The sequence below is a fragment of the Alosa alosa genome, chromosome 10 (assembly GCF_017589495.1).
Source record: "Alosa alosa isolate M-15738 ecotype Scorff River chromosome 10, AALO_Geno_1.1, whole genome shotgun sequence".
Classification (NCBI taxonomy): Eukaryota; Metazoa; Chordata; class Actinopteri; order Clupeiformes; family Clupeidae; genus Alosa; species Alosa alosa.
The window spans coordinates 10,154,054-10,168,841 of record NC_063198.1 but is presented as its reverse complement, the minus strand read 5'-3'; the positions used below and the strand labels follow the sequence as shown (position 1 = coordinate 10,168,841).

General features: G+C 41.0%; 1 protein-coding gene across 4 annotated transcripts; it reads left to right on the top strand.

Moving 5' to 3' along the window:
* Positions 1-151: 151 nt before the first annotated feature.
* On the top strand, positions 152-13,406 carry rem1 (RAS (RAD and GEM)-like GTP-binding 1). 4 transcript variants are annotated; one of them, XM_048255246.1, is made up of 5 exons: positions 152-238; positions 1,575-1,926; positions 5,897-5,979; positions 11,362-11,569; positions 11,882-13,406. In XM_048255246.1, the coding sequence occupies exons 2-5, from the start codon at positions 1,596-1,598 to the stop codon at positions 12,157-12,159; spliced, it is 900 nt and encodes a 299-aa protein (XP_048111203.1). In that variant the 5' UTR covers positions 152-238; positions 1,575-1,595; the 3' UTR covers positions 12,160-13,406. The 4 variants fall into 4 exon arrangements, with proteins under 4 accessions (XP_048111203.1, XP_048111201.1, XP_048111204.1 ...); XM_048255244.1 differs by lacking the exon at positions 152-238 and adding an exon at positions 245-703; XM_048255247.1 differs by lacking the exon at positions 152-238 and adding an exon at positions 710-1,358.
* Positions 13,407-14,788: the final 1,382 nt, after the last annotated feature.

Here is a 14,788-nt window from a genome sequence, read left to right as displayed (position 1 = left end):
TTTACTCAAGTGTGGGAAAGAGGCTGGCTCTATAAACAGTTTGGGACTTTGTCACCCCCTCTGCACGGGCGACTGGTTTGATTACTTGCGTTGTTTCATTTGGAATAGATTCAGCTGAGCCTCAGAGAATAGGATTTCCTGGTAAGGACCGCGCAAAGCTCAGCAGAGGGGTGTCCAAGATCGGCCGCTAACACTATCCAGCTCGCGCTGATCTATTTGCGTTCCTCTTTGCGTACAAGTGAGAATCAAACCGAACATGATTTTTTCCCCCCTCAGATCAGTATATTACTTTATATTGTGATGTTTCACTTCGACAATTTGACTGTGCAGAAAATTATTTAGGGCACAATTGTTATAACATGTTTAGTAATATACTTACCATGGGAGCATGGTAATTGTCAAAAGACTTAATAACTACCGAGTGTCGTTCTTGCTTCACACTATCTGTACATTTTCTTAGTTTGGAATGGACGTAAAACTTTGTTTTAAGAGCAGGAAGTGACTTAAGATCAACGTCATTAAATTTTGGGTGGGATTATAAATTGGAAATAAGTTGACTGTCGGAAAGTCTCCAACACAGGGTGTGCTTTAATCAAAAATAATAACAGTATGAGAGATACAAGGAGGAGTTCGCATGTTGGACGCTGTTGAGGACGTTTGATGAACGGTATCACGGGCACGCATGACATCGTTTATTTAACGGGTGAGTGCGTATAGGTTAGTATACCTGTCAAGAAATAAGACGGCGACTGTTTTGTAAAACTTGTAAAACTGAAACATTGAAGTCAATATTATATGGAAACGGTAGCTTAACTGATACATCACTCCTATGATTGTTTCAGTAACATACAGCCTAGGCTATGGTTTTATATAATCTATTCTTAAGAACAGTTGGCTAGCCTATATTATAAAGTTTGCGAGCCTTTTTATGTGGTTGGGGGAAAAACCTTGGACTCCACGCCCTACCCCTTCGGTGACCCTGTTGTGTGTGCTGTTTAGGCTACCTGAGAGTGTGGACATCTTGTGCGTGCGTAGGCTATGTGCTGTGTGTCATGCGTGCGCTCTTGAGCGTGTGCGAACGAGTGTTGCCGCTTGCTGGTTGAGAGGGATGGACATAGACTACAATAGAGAGAGAGGGAGAGATAGCGTCCCATGATTCCACTTCTAAATTTTTAAAAGCGTTGTGGAACTTTGCTGGCTGTCGCTATGACTGCAGGAGTGTAGAGTTTCATTTGGGACAGAACTGATTGAGACGTCGGAGCCCCGTGCTGGCATTGGAAAAGAGACAGACCCGAGGCTCACGGATGCGATGCAACTAGTCTAAACTTCATGGACTTCTTTGGTGGTAGTCTTGCAAAGTAAAAACACTGATGGCTTTGGTTGTGAGTAGCCTACAATGGAATTTTCAGAGAAATGTTTTGTATATCTAAGGCCTAATATTACTATTGGATGGATAGGCTATTTGCTGAATGTTGGGCTATTACCGTTTGAACCAGTGTTTATGTTTTTTTATGTGAAGTTTAGTAGTGTGAAAACAGTTGTTTCAAAGTTAACATTTCCTGTTTTTTACTTAGGTATGCGTATCAACTTGAAAGATGACGCTCAACACTCAGAGAGAGGGCAAGGAAACTTTGCGGAGGCGAGCAAGCACTCCCATCCCTTCGTCTCATCAGTCGGGGCTGAGGAACAGAGACCCTCCCTCGGATCCTCATCACCCTCAGCTCGGGCAGTCGGCTTCCTACCACCCTGGAGACAAGAGCATACTCACGCGGGCCAACTGGTCTTCGGAATCGGATGATTCGGACAGCTCGGAGGCAGAGTGCTTGTATCGCGTGGTGTTATTAGGGGACCATGGAGTTGGAAAGTCCAGTTTGGCCAGCATTTTCGCTGGCATTCAAGAGAAGGACGCGCATCATCACGTTGGAGGTAGGCTATGCTGACATTGGAATTATATGTCGTAAATAGTTGAATTGCAAGATATGCTAATTTACCATAGGTGTTAGGCTACAGTATGTCAGTCTGTCTACTAGTTGGCAGTTGGCTATCTGTAGACTAGTAGACACAACCAAGGAAAAGTAGCCTACTGGTATCCACATTTCTATCATCTTTGGGTTTCATTGCAACTTAGAACCTGTAGTCCATGTGTTTTGCAGTAAGCCTTCATTTGGTCTATTGTGTAGAAGCTATGTGATTTTTAGTAGTGCCAGATTAGTTAATGCAGCCTACTACTAGAATAAACCTTTATACCGTTTGAATTGTAGTGAACCTTGAACACATGATGAAGAATTATACTAATCAGATAATATTATTTTAATTACTTTTAACTTCTTTAAGGAGTCTAGAAAGTAATAATGTGTATAGTGATGCAAGTGATACATTGTTTTGTCTTGATACAGTCTGATTTGTTGCATTGGTGCCTCCATTGGTTTAAAATGGACCTGATTTACTCTTCCTTTGCTTATGGATATGGATATGGATTTGATGTGCAAATTGACAGTAAACGAAGGTCTGGATGTTGAGAGATCCTTCAGCTGTTTAACCTCCTTCACTCTTTCTGGGTCCGAGGAAGGTAGTGACTGATACCAAGGCCCTCGATGAAACCTCTGCTCATTTAGTTGCTGGGCTAAATGTTCTCACACTGACGTTACGCTGGGGCGATGAAGGCTATGCTCTGTATGCAGATGTATATGTTTAATTGATGGGTGGACAGGTTGGTTGATCAGTTAATTATCAAAATGTGTTATATGTGCGAAAAGGTTTCATTCAAAGCATCATTGATATCAGCTGTATGTTGAATGAATTACAGAGTGCAACAACACTTTTCATTGTTGTCAGTGACCAGTGTAGCTCAGTGTTAACACATGCTTTTTGGACAAGCCCTTCTGATAGTTGTTTGTGTTTGTGGAAGTACATTTATGTGTATGTGAGTGACTGTTCTTTTGTATGCAGGCCTTATGTGTGTGTGTGTGTGTGTGTGGGGGGGGGGGGTCTGTGTTTTTCTAGTGACTTGGCATTGTATTTTCCCAAGAGATGCAGGCTCGTGGTGCTGTCACTTCTCTTTGACATCACCCACTTGTCAGGAGACATGGTGTACAGAAAACACACACACACTCACACACACATACACACACACAGTCTACCGCTTGCCCCTTGGGTAAGTTTTTTCTTTGCACCCATTAGAGCCTAATAGTTAGTCCCAACTGGAAAAGGTTGTATTTGGCAATAATATAGGAGATGCAATTACAGTCCTGTGGATGTCATCTCAAATTTTGATTTTGTTACAGGCCTTAGTCCAGTACTGTACGGTTCTGCTTGGACTCAGCCAGCTGGCAGAGATGCCTTTTCCTTAAAAAAAAAAAATTGTTTCAAACTGTGAACTTTAATTGGAGTAATATTTAGTATTAATATACCCCTTATTTGAAGGGTTTTAGTTTTTATAATAAACAGAGAATTATGCTAGCTTCTCCATCTGCTGTTTGTAGACCTGTCCAGTTTAATAAAAAGCCAGGAAGCCGTTTGTTGGCTTTAGAAATATTTGTGTGTTCCTCTATTTCACCAAACCACTGGAGGTGAATGTTATGTGGTGGAAAATATGAAGGGATATTAAAAGATAACACCTTATGTTATTGCTGTGGACTATTCTGTTTTCTTGTGTGGTCTAGGCCCAATTACAACAGTCATTATACAAAGTACTCCGTTGCACACCTATCCACGAAACATTTCAAAACATTTTAGTTTGGTTTCATCATGTTGCTGTTGTCATTGTGCTGCTGCCGTTGTTTGTTTGTTGTTTACTTTGAGTGTCTTTATTTGAGTATGATTAGTCATTTGTTTTCCATGCACACACAAACAGACACACACACACACACACACACACACACACACACACACACACACACACACGGATGTCATCAAATGCTGGCTACGCACACTCCCATGCTGATGTTTACTGTGCGGTGTAGGGAATAGGAACAGTCCCCAGATGGTCGTTTTCCTGGTGTTTGGTCATCCTGACTATCGTAGGCACAGGGTGTGATATCAGCCCATTTCACACGTTTATTCCCACCATAGCGCTTTAATTTGTTTGGGTTTTTCAAAAATGCCACAGCTTTTTCCATGCGATGTGAAGGCCCAAGATGACGATTAGTTGTTAGATTAGCGTCTAATAGTGGGGGAAATCTAGAAATAATCTTTGCTTTAAAGTCCGAATGAAAACTCAGATAAACAACTCTTATAGATTCTTTCTGAACTGCAGCTGTTGTTTTTGTATATCTGCCACTAGGCCCAGAATGTTGGACATGTTGTCCCCCAATTATTATTGCACAGACATGCTTAACAAGGCTATCATGGCCAGTTTAATGTCTTATAAATTAACACCTGCTTGTCTAATGGAGTTGTAATTATTAAAGCATCAAACTAGTATTGATTGGCTGTTAGCTATCACTCCAGTCAGCTCATTTATCATCATTTTGTCAACTTCAAATGACTATGTGGAGTTACAGTATTTGCGTCTTTACTTTTTATGGATACATAATGGCAACAAATTCAATTATTTTTTTTCTTTAAAGACTGTGAATATTGAATATTCACCCTTGGTTCTTCAAAGTATTTAATTGATGCCAAACATCAACCTGCCTTTTCTGCAATGCATAGTCATCCCTCCCCCTTACTGTCTTGTACTGACATTAAGAAGCTGCTTTTAAGATAACTTTAGACATCACATTGAAGTGGGCTTGTCTTAATGTCCCATCTTCAGCTGAAAGTCTGGCTTGTCTGCTGTCCTCTCGTGGACACAGAGGTCTTATAAGGTGACTTAATGCAGTCTGAAAATGGAAAGACTAGAGAGGTCTGTTTTCATCCAAGGCCGAGAGTGTTTTCATCTTCCTGTCAGAGCAGCCATAAGATCAGTCTAAACTAGACACGGCTCGATGCGTTTTTCCAGTGTTTCTCTTCGCTGCCCTGAGGCCTTCATGGTGATGAGCACAGAAAAAAAAACTGCACTGTGACTGTGCCATTCAGCGTCCCAGCAGATGAGCAGAATAACACTGAGTTGAAGTGATACAGATACAAGTAGAATACAGTGGAAATTCATTTGGTTTGTGTTTGTCTTCTCAGCATTTCTGTGTACTCCAGTATAGTACTGCAGTATGTATACTTAACTGTAGAATGTAAGTATATATAAATTATTTTTAGATTTGGCACAAGGCTTACAAATGGAAAGCTGCAGTTTATGAAAAAACAAATGCAACTAATTTGATTAACTATTTCTCAGATTTTAAACTCCTTCACTAAGATGTGCGGTCATTAAAACCCCTATCTTTATTATAGTAGGCCTAAATACCTGGGAGCTATAGGTCATGCAATATCTTTGCCCTTGGGGGAACTTCTTAGGCCTCAAAAGCCATACACAGAAGAACTCTTTATATTTGCAGTAACTTGAACTGATCCTCACAGCAGCTGGAAGGATGTAAGCCAAGCATCTTTATGGCAATAAGAGCCCCAATATCTGCGGAGTTCATCGACCCTGGATTTCAATGTCCTCTGCAGAGCTAGTTTTTGATTAAAGAGGAGTGCCTTTTTTCTGGGGGATTTTTCCATGTTCTTTGTGTAGACCTAGTTATTCCATTGCAAGGAAAGAATACAGGGAAATTCCCCAAATGTACACAGGCCTAGTACAAAATACAATAAATAACTTTCCAATCCAGTACGCTCCCAGTTTCTTTTTTTGTTTGTTTGTTTTGTTGAAAGAGTTCACTGTCGAACTCAAAAACTCAGAACAGGTGTTCACTTTTGAGGTTGAATGATACGCAACAGGTAAATGATGCTACTAATGTTTTATGTCCCAGTGTGTGTTAGACTGAGCCTGATTCCTGGCTTCTTCTCTTCACTGCTGCAGAGGACACCTATGAGAGAACGCTGACCGTGGATGGAGAGGAAACGACTCTTATCGTCATGGATACGTGGGAAACAGAGAAGCAGGTAGGCTCCTCTTACCCTCCAATCCCATTCTATTACAGATTATTTAGTTTATTAGATTTAGTTTTCCAGTCATTTTTAAATTTGTTGTCATGAGTTACTTTTTAAATGTGCTTTCCAAGGAGCACTGTGAACTGGCAGCTGCCAGCTAAAGAACCACTGTGTACAGTAATTGCTTGAAATCCATAGCATACCCAAGTGGGACCAATTTAAAATAATGTCTGTACGTGTTTCAAGTACCAGTAATTAAACAGTGAACAATTTATTGTTTACCGTTCGTTCACATGTCCCACGTTTCCCTTTTGCTTAAAAGTCAGCAGAAAAGTACAGTGTTGCTCAACCCTGCTGATTTATGCTGATAACTGCAAAACAACAAAGGCCTCTGTCCTCTTACCCACTGTGTTATGGAAAATCTGTCCACTCTCCACCTGAGGCAAAAATCCATGAACCCCTGCTGAAGAGGGCCAGAGCACCATGGCTCTGTGCTGTGTGCAACTGCATCCAGCTAAGAGGAGAAAGGGACAGAGAGAGAGATGGGGGGCAATGAAGGGAAATACAGCAAAGGAGTGATGAGAGTTGAAAGAGTGAAGAAATGGAAGAGAGCAATACAGGGAAATGAGTATGATCTTGAGGGCAAGGAAAGTGTGTGGGAAATGTGGAACATATTAAATTAGGTACATAAAGGACAGTTGCAATTGTTGCCCTAGAAAGAGACAGACAGATTGACAGACAGACATTATGAGTGTAATAGAACGCATGTCGTAGGGGAGAAGAGACAGACAGATGTTAGAAGAGAGACAGGTATGTGCATGAAGGAGACCAAGTAAGGGACAGAGAGAGAAATAGACATTGAGATAGAGCAGAGGGAGAGAGAGTGACAGAGCAGAGAGGGAGAGAGAGAGAGAGAGAATTCCCCATGGGGTGCACAGTTAGAAACCAGGATGGCTGTGGGGTGTTATTACTTTGCCATCGATCAGCTGCCCCATATGCAGTCCATTTGCTGAATTGTCCATATCGGCTCACAGTAATGTCAAAAGCATTTTTTTTCCAAAGAATTTTAAAGGCCATCAGCTATGTGTCAGGGACAAACAAAAGTAATGCTGAGCCTTTGAACGTCATGGTTGTTCTCGACTCAAGAATGTTCTTCATGTGTAGTTCGAAGGGAGTTTGCAAAACGATGAGGTGTCCGTTTATAACTGATGTGTCGGGGATGATGGTTAGGGAACAAGTGTTTTGAGTTCCTCATATTGCACTAATATTTTGGATCGAGTTTCCATATAAAGCCACCAGAAGAATTTCCACAGACGTAAACAGCAAGTTGGCACTTACTGTGTCTGACACGTTGGGAACACCTTGCTGGTGTCATCAGATTGTCTTGTAAACATGGTTCACTATCACAACGTCTTCAGATCATTAACGCCGAAAACATTCCAGTGTTCCTATTATGATCTTACCGTGAGACTAGTTATGAGAAAGTATGTAACTATCAATACAGCAGAATACTACTATATTTATTATGACTGCCGCTAGCGAAGCGGTCATATAGGGATTGTCAAAGTTTTTTTTTTTTTTTTTTTTCCCCCCCCGTCATCTACTTCCTGAATTTTTGGTCAACGATACCTGGGACACCGAACCACCGGGGCACATGAAATTTGGTGGGTATGTAGCCCCACTAGACTTTTACGGAAAAATTTCGTTTTTAGTCCCGGGGCCATTCCCCCGTGCTGGGCCCCCCGAACCGCAAAAAAGCAGTTTTTCCTAAATAACTACCTGAACCGTGGCACTGAGGATGAAGAATCTTTTATGGTATGTTGGTCTCAAGGGCCCACAATCACTCATTTGTAATTTGCCCCCCCACCCACCCCCGTAAAAAATGAAAATGCAATATTATTCTGCTTTAATCGCCCCTATCTTCAGTTAAGATGTTCAGAACTGCACCAAATTTTATGTGTATGATTGACCTGGCATTCTCTGGGGGTATGTCAAGTTTCGTAGAATTTCATCCATGGGGGGGTCTAAAAAAAATAGGTTATGTGTACATTTAGTGACTGTACACTCATTGGCCTGTAGATGGCGGTGCACACATATACACATGCACACACACACAGGCACCCACATACTATCGGTATTAGAACGGCCGATACATAATTACAAATTCAGTAGGATTAAAAGAAAGCCAAAATAAATATTCATCATCATCATCATCATGGCTGCATTTCCAGTAGGCCTATTGCCGATAAGTAGTCGTTTGTCCACTAGATTGCGCATTGTTGCAGTGAGACGTAATTTTGTTGGAAGTTAAAAGTGGGTTGGAAAAACAATGGACGCTTCCTACAAGGACTGTACCGCAGAGAACGGTCTAATGAGGATAGGACGATGTTCACATGAAATGTAATTCCCATTTCTTCTTGAAGCCGAAATAAATCTGAGGATGTTTATCGGACATGCTTGGTTTTTACTGCAGGTACGTTAATCTTATAATATTAATAAGGACCTAGGTAATGTTACCTTTAGCGTTAGTTGAGTGATGGAGGCCAATTTGATTGATTGCATTTGTAGAAAACTATAAATGCGGTTATACCAAGCAAATTGATAGCAGCACTGTAATTGTATCTTCGACTGTCATTTGTTGCCGCGTGCTACAAAAAATCTTTCTGCGAATGGAAGATTTACCAACATTACACCGGTCTGATACAGTTTTGCCTATACATGCGTGAGACTGAGACGCCTGTTTATTTTGTTTTAAGTGCGTGCAGGGTGTGAGAGGGAAATCGATGTGCTTTGATTCCAGCTTGGTTGTTGTAGTCTGTGAAATTAAAAAGCACGTGTGTGTGAAGTATCCAAACAATGACACCTTCATTTCACTTTAGCTGCTTTAGCAACACACCTTAAGCTACTGTGTAGTGGGTCCCATTTAGAAGTGGCTACTTCATTCGCGCTTTCCTTGACTCATGGAGCTGCGTGAATTTTATTACAACTTTTTGCCACGATATGGCAGTTTAAGTCCGCTTGATACTGTAAGGCGTAAGCATTGGTTTCCAAAGGAGATTTTATTTGTGTCGCCAGCATAGCCTATTGACAATTTATGTTGTAAATAGGCCTACCTTATAAGCCTACCTGTAGCTTAGGGAAGCTAACAGCTTTCTATTAGGATCTAGTTTGTTAGTTACAGTTTTGTCATAAGTCCCTGATGCATTTTTGCATAGCCAGAGCGTGGATATCTCAATCGGAAAATTAAACAATATCGGGTGCCTATGGACTAGGCTGGGTGAACCCATCTGATCTGCCCGCTATTTATTTTTTGATTTCTTAAAGATTGAGCTTGGTCTGGTGAAAGCCAGACTAGCCATGGACCTCAGTTACACAATGCAAAGGAACATGAATCAGCCTATATTTGCACGAACAATAACGGACAACAGCTCTTCAACTTTGGCCCGTTAAAATGTGTATGAACAGTCTAGCGACGCATTTCATCAAGGCCCATTTGGACAGTTATTTGCACCACTGGTTAGATGTAAAACAGCATTTTGTTTCAGACTACTGTTACGTAATTTGTGCATTAACAATAACGTTTCAGACTACTGTTACTTAATTTGTGCATTGACAATAAAGTATTACATGAACTAAAGATGACTAAAATCTTATGTAGAAGAAGAAACATTCTCAAAAAATTCATCCATCCAAAAATGACCTTTGTTTTTGATAGCTGTTGAAAACGGCATGGAACTGACAGATGTTTTTGTTTATAAATAAATAAATAAATAATAACATTATCCTGATACCTTTTGCTTTTCCCAAATACAATGTAGCCTACAGGTGTAAGTGACCTTTCATCAATCCAGTTGCAATGGATGAACTGTGATGAACTGCCCTACTTGTAATTGTTTAGAGATTTTAAAGGTTTTATAACAATGCTACAGTACATCTTCTTTGGCTATTCTACAATCTATTCACCTTTTCAGCACCAGTAGGCTACTTTCTGTGCAGCCGCACACACACACTCAGGCATGCCAAACAAGCACAAAAGTTTTAAGAGTGGGGGATGGAGTAAAATATGGAGACAAATTGAAGTGTGATTTATTTTCGCGGAACAGATGTACAGGACTGAGCGGCGGTCATATTTTGTACCGCTATGCGGTACATCTAGTTTAGATATTTATGTGTACTCAATAGACAGCTGACAGACCCATACTTGAGCACTTTCTTATTAGATTGTTTCTGTATCTGTATTGCATCTGATATTTCTCTAGGGGTATATTTGTTATATACCGCAATATCCCGACTATTTATTGAGGTTTATACACTGATTTTGCAAATTTCTTCAGCAATGCAGTTAATACAGGGCTATACATGGAAATGCATTTCTTCTCTTCATTCTTCTTTCTGATTAAAGCACTGATCTGATTCTCATTCATTGGGTTATTGGGCACTGCAGTTAATACATTTTTTTTATTTACATAAAACACTCATGCAGTTTATACACAATGTGGATAATAATGGAAAATTACTGTACTGACAATGAGCATCTCAGTCAGCCAGTAAGTGTGCCTTATTTAGTGAAGTCCTGTCTTAGTCATGTCTGATTTTGCAGTAGCTGAAGTCTTAAATGACACCAATAATGACCTTACATTTTGCACACTGCTTGTCACTTTTGGCTACACTGCTTACACATTTCACTAGTAATTAAGATCAACGCTTTCAACATAACCCAATCAAGTCATTTTTTTACTTTTGCTAACTTGCTCTAAGCGATGTCACACTTTTTTTAGGCTAAACATTTTTGTCACTTACAGCAAACATCACCTCACCATCCTCTAGCTGCCTGTGTCCTGAATACACTGTAAATAAACACGATCTCTGTGGACAGCCCAGACTCCAAAAACTGCAACAAAAACAACCTGGGCCAAACTGGACCATAAAAACATAACAAACTGTTCCAGCAAATCACAGACGAGATGGATTAGGATCGTTTAGGAGAGTTTCAATTGCACGGGAGGGAGTAGCGAGCTAGTTCTCTGTTTTGTTTGAACGTCAACAGAAGTGACGTTACCCAGCATCACTTAGAACGCCTTTAACTCAATCAAAGCATATAATTGAGTCACAAGTCATTAGATGACTTAACTCAGTTATGTTGACTGCATTAATCATTTGCAACATTGCGGAAACCATACTGTCATTTGTATGTCTGTATAATATATGCCTCCTTTCCCTGTTTTGGATATGCATGTTGTATGTTTTATGATGACTGTGTAGTACTCTCCTGTGCTGTGTGGATATGCATGTTTTATGTTTTATGATGACTGTGTAGTACTCTCCTGTGCTGTGTGGATATGCATGTTTTATGTTTTATGATGACTGTGTAGTACTGTGCTGTGATGTGTGCAGGAGGAGGATGAGAAGTGGGTGCAGGACTACTGCATGCAGGTGGGCAACGCCTACGTCATCGTCTACTCCATCACTGACCGCAACAGCTTCGAGAGCGCCTCGGAGCTTCGCATTCAGTTGCGACGCATTCGCCAGGCGGAGAACATACCCATCATCCTCGTGGGCAACAAGAGCGACCTGGTGCGCTGCCGAGAGGTGGCTGTGGAAGGTGAGGGAAAATGGAGAGGAGGTGCAGTGGGTGGGAGCAAAGATCTTAAAGGAGTCACAACATGTGACACTATTACTTCTTTCAGTTCATTCAGTTGAGTTCAAATTGAGTTAATATTGAATTGAATTGTCTTCAATTAAGACGTTAAAATATACAAAGATGTTGAAGTGGACATGTTAGTAATGTTTTGTCCTCATGGTGTGCTTATACTGTTGGTATGTGTGTGTGCATATGTGTGCATTTGTGTGTGTGTGTGTGTGTGTGTGTGTTTCTGTGTGTGTACGCACACACATATTTCCTTCCTCCGCACAGAGGGCCGGGCCTGTGCTGTGGTGTTCGACTGCAAGTTCATCGAGACATCAGCCTCGCTGCACCACAATGTGGACGAGCTCTTAGAGGGCATCGTGCGGCAGATTCGCCTGCGCCGCGACAGCAAAGAGACCAACGAGCGCCGGCGCTCCGTCTACCGCCGTAAGGAGAGCATCACCAAGAAGGCCCGGCGCTTCCTCGACCGGCTGGTGGCCAAGAACAACAAGAAAATGGCCCTCAAGGTCCGCTCCAAGTCCTGCCATGACCTCGCTGTGCTGTGAACTGTCCCGCTCCCACACACTAGCACACTCTTTCCACCATCATATACACACACAAACACACACACACACACACACATACACATAACACACACACACACACAGCTCACACATAGCTCATAATTATAGCAGGTGTGGTATAGTTAGAGGACTGTAAGAAAATAGAGATGCCCGTCGAACATTCCCTGTAAAAGTCCAATCCAATCCATGGGTCGGTCCTCTTGCTGTGTAGTGAAGTACTAGCAATGATTTTTTGTTTGGGCCAGTGGATTTCATTTTTGTGCTCTGAAATCTCTCAACTCTCTCTTTTTGTTTATATTTGATCAGTGTTTGTTTGTCGTTTATTTGTAGTATTTCGTTTGTGTTTGTTGTTGGTTTATTTATTGAGCTTTTTGAACAATGTGGGTTGGAATATGTGCCCTCCAATGCAAACGAATGAGCCGTTTAAGATGTTGTTATGCTGAATTCAACTTAATCAATTGAGAAAAGAGAAATATGAGTAATCTGGGAATATTTCCCGAAACCTCACAGTTGCTATATCACGTTCTAAAGGCATACTTTTGTTGTTTATTCCGTGGACACTTTATCAAAAAATCTGCCTTATATCTTATTAGAGTAACAGTAGGTATGTACTTTACATTTACTGTTTAGACATAACATTGAAAGTCCATTTGGCTCAGATTTTTTTTACCAAAGAAAGTGCTTTGCATTGATTGTTTGATATGACTTGTGATGTGTGTGAAGAGCATAGACCTAAGATTTACTTCCGCAAAGGATACCGATGTTGGTGCTGATGATGTCTTGGTCTGCACTGGGAAATATGACTTTGTAGATGACAATAGAAAGGGATGCACGGTTCATGAACAAAACTTAAAGTGTAAATATCTGCACAAGGATTGTTAAGAGGCTAGACTTTGCTTCAGGAATTGTCTAAGTTGCATTAGACTATGCATTCTTCACCAGCATATTTCTCAAAGCCCTGTAGCAAACTGCTATGTCAGAATTCTCCATGGTCCCCATCCTTTGCATGCCCTGTTGTGGACTCTGGAGGTAATATGCTTTGACTTTGTGGCTCCACAGCAAAGGCAGTTAAGTGGAAAACTGCTAAGATTTCTCTGCTGTTGAAGCTTTCAGTCTCCTTGACTGAATGATGTACTGGTTATACGTTTTGTACAGAATGAATGTTCCAGTTTTGTAAATATGTTCTGTCTAGCATTTTTACAATTAAATAAAAGACTAGTTTACGCATATTTGTAACTTCATATCTCGCCTGCTGCACACAAAACTGCATTTGAATACATTTGTATATTTTGATTAGTTGGTTTATTTTGTAGCCCTGCAGAAATGTTTGATGTTTGAAAATAGTGAAATTTTAAATAGTGACCTACACTGAAACTGTTTTAATAGGAGCACACATTTTGCTCCATCTTTAGTGAAAATTGAATTGCAATTGGTAACTAGAGGTGGTTCGTGTTTAGCTCTGTATTTGGCTCTGTAGTTGTCAGCATTACATGATCGTTCGCGTTATCTTCAAGGAGCCTGTTCAACACATGTCCTATGGGGGGCATGAAAATTCATGAGCTTTGTCTTTACTGAGAAGACATGTTTTGTCATGCGATAATCTGTTACATGATGGCAACACCCTAGTTTCAGGTGTTTTGTGAGCAGGCCTTGGGTTTGCTCTTTTTATTTATATGCTAATTGTAATTTTAGACGGCTACTTATAGAGCTAGTTGTCATGGCAGATCAGATAATGCTTTGTTGTTCTCAAATGGGGCTGAGGCCGTTCAAAGTGGCCTACATCATGATTGAAACTGTAGTGTTTTGTGAGGCCGTCCACCAATAGAACAATTAAATGGTTCCTCCTGGTCAGACTCTGGGCAGAGCAACAGGGTTGTACAATTAATTTGTCCAAGATAAGTTTGTAATTCGATCAACCTAATTAGATATCTCTCTATTGTATGGACGTTTGGGGCATCGGTCCAATCTCTGCTCCAATCCCAAGTGTATGGTTTCAGCCAGTGGGGGTTTCAGATTATCACTTCAACACTTGATTCCACAATAATGTTGTACATTTCTTGTTCTTGGTTTAAATTATCTTTCAGGTAATTCCAGCAAGTAGAAGTGTTGATGTGCATCTCTTCTGTTGATGTTGATACATGAGCCTCTGTAACCACAGTCTGATCTAGTGACATTTGCTTTGTCTCAGACCCTGTATAAGTAAGTATAAGTATATATACTCTTTTGATCCCATGAGGGAAATTTGGTCTCTGCATTTATCCCAATCCGTGAATTAGTGAAACACACTCAGCACACACTAATCCCGACGCAGTGAGCTGCCTGCAACAACAGCGGCGCTCGGGGAGCAGTGAGGGGTTAGGTGCCTTGCTCAAGGGCAGTTCAGCCGTTCCTACTGGTCGGGGTTTGAACCGGCAACCCTCCGGTTACAAGTCTAAAGTGCTAACCAGTAGGCCATGACTGAGGAATGATATGGTTGCCAAATTTCATGATTTGTCGCCCGTGGGAAACATGATTTCAGCCTACTTGGCAGGGGGTGGGGGGCATGACCATAATAAAAATATTTCAATTAATTGCGTCACCATTTCGACACATTTCAACATATCAACGATCC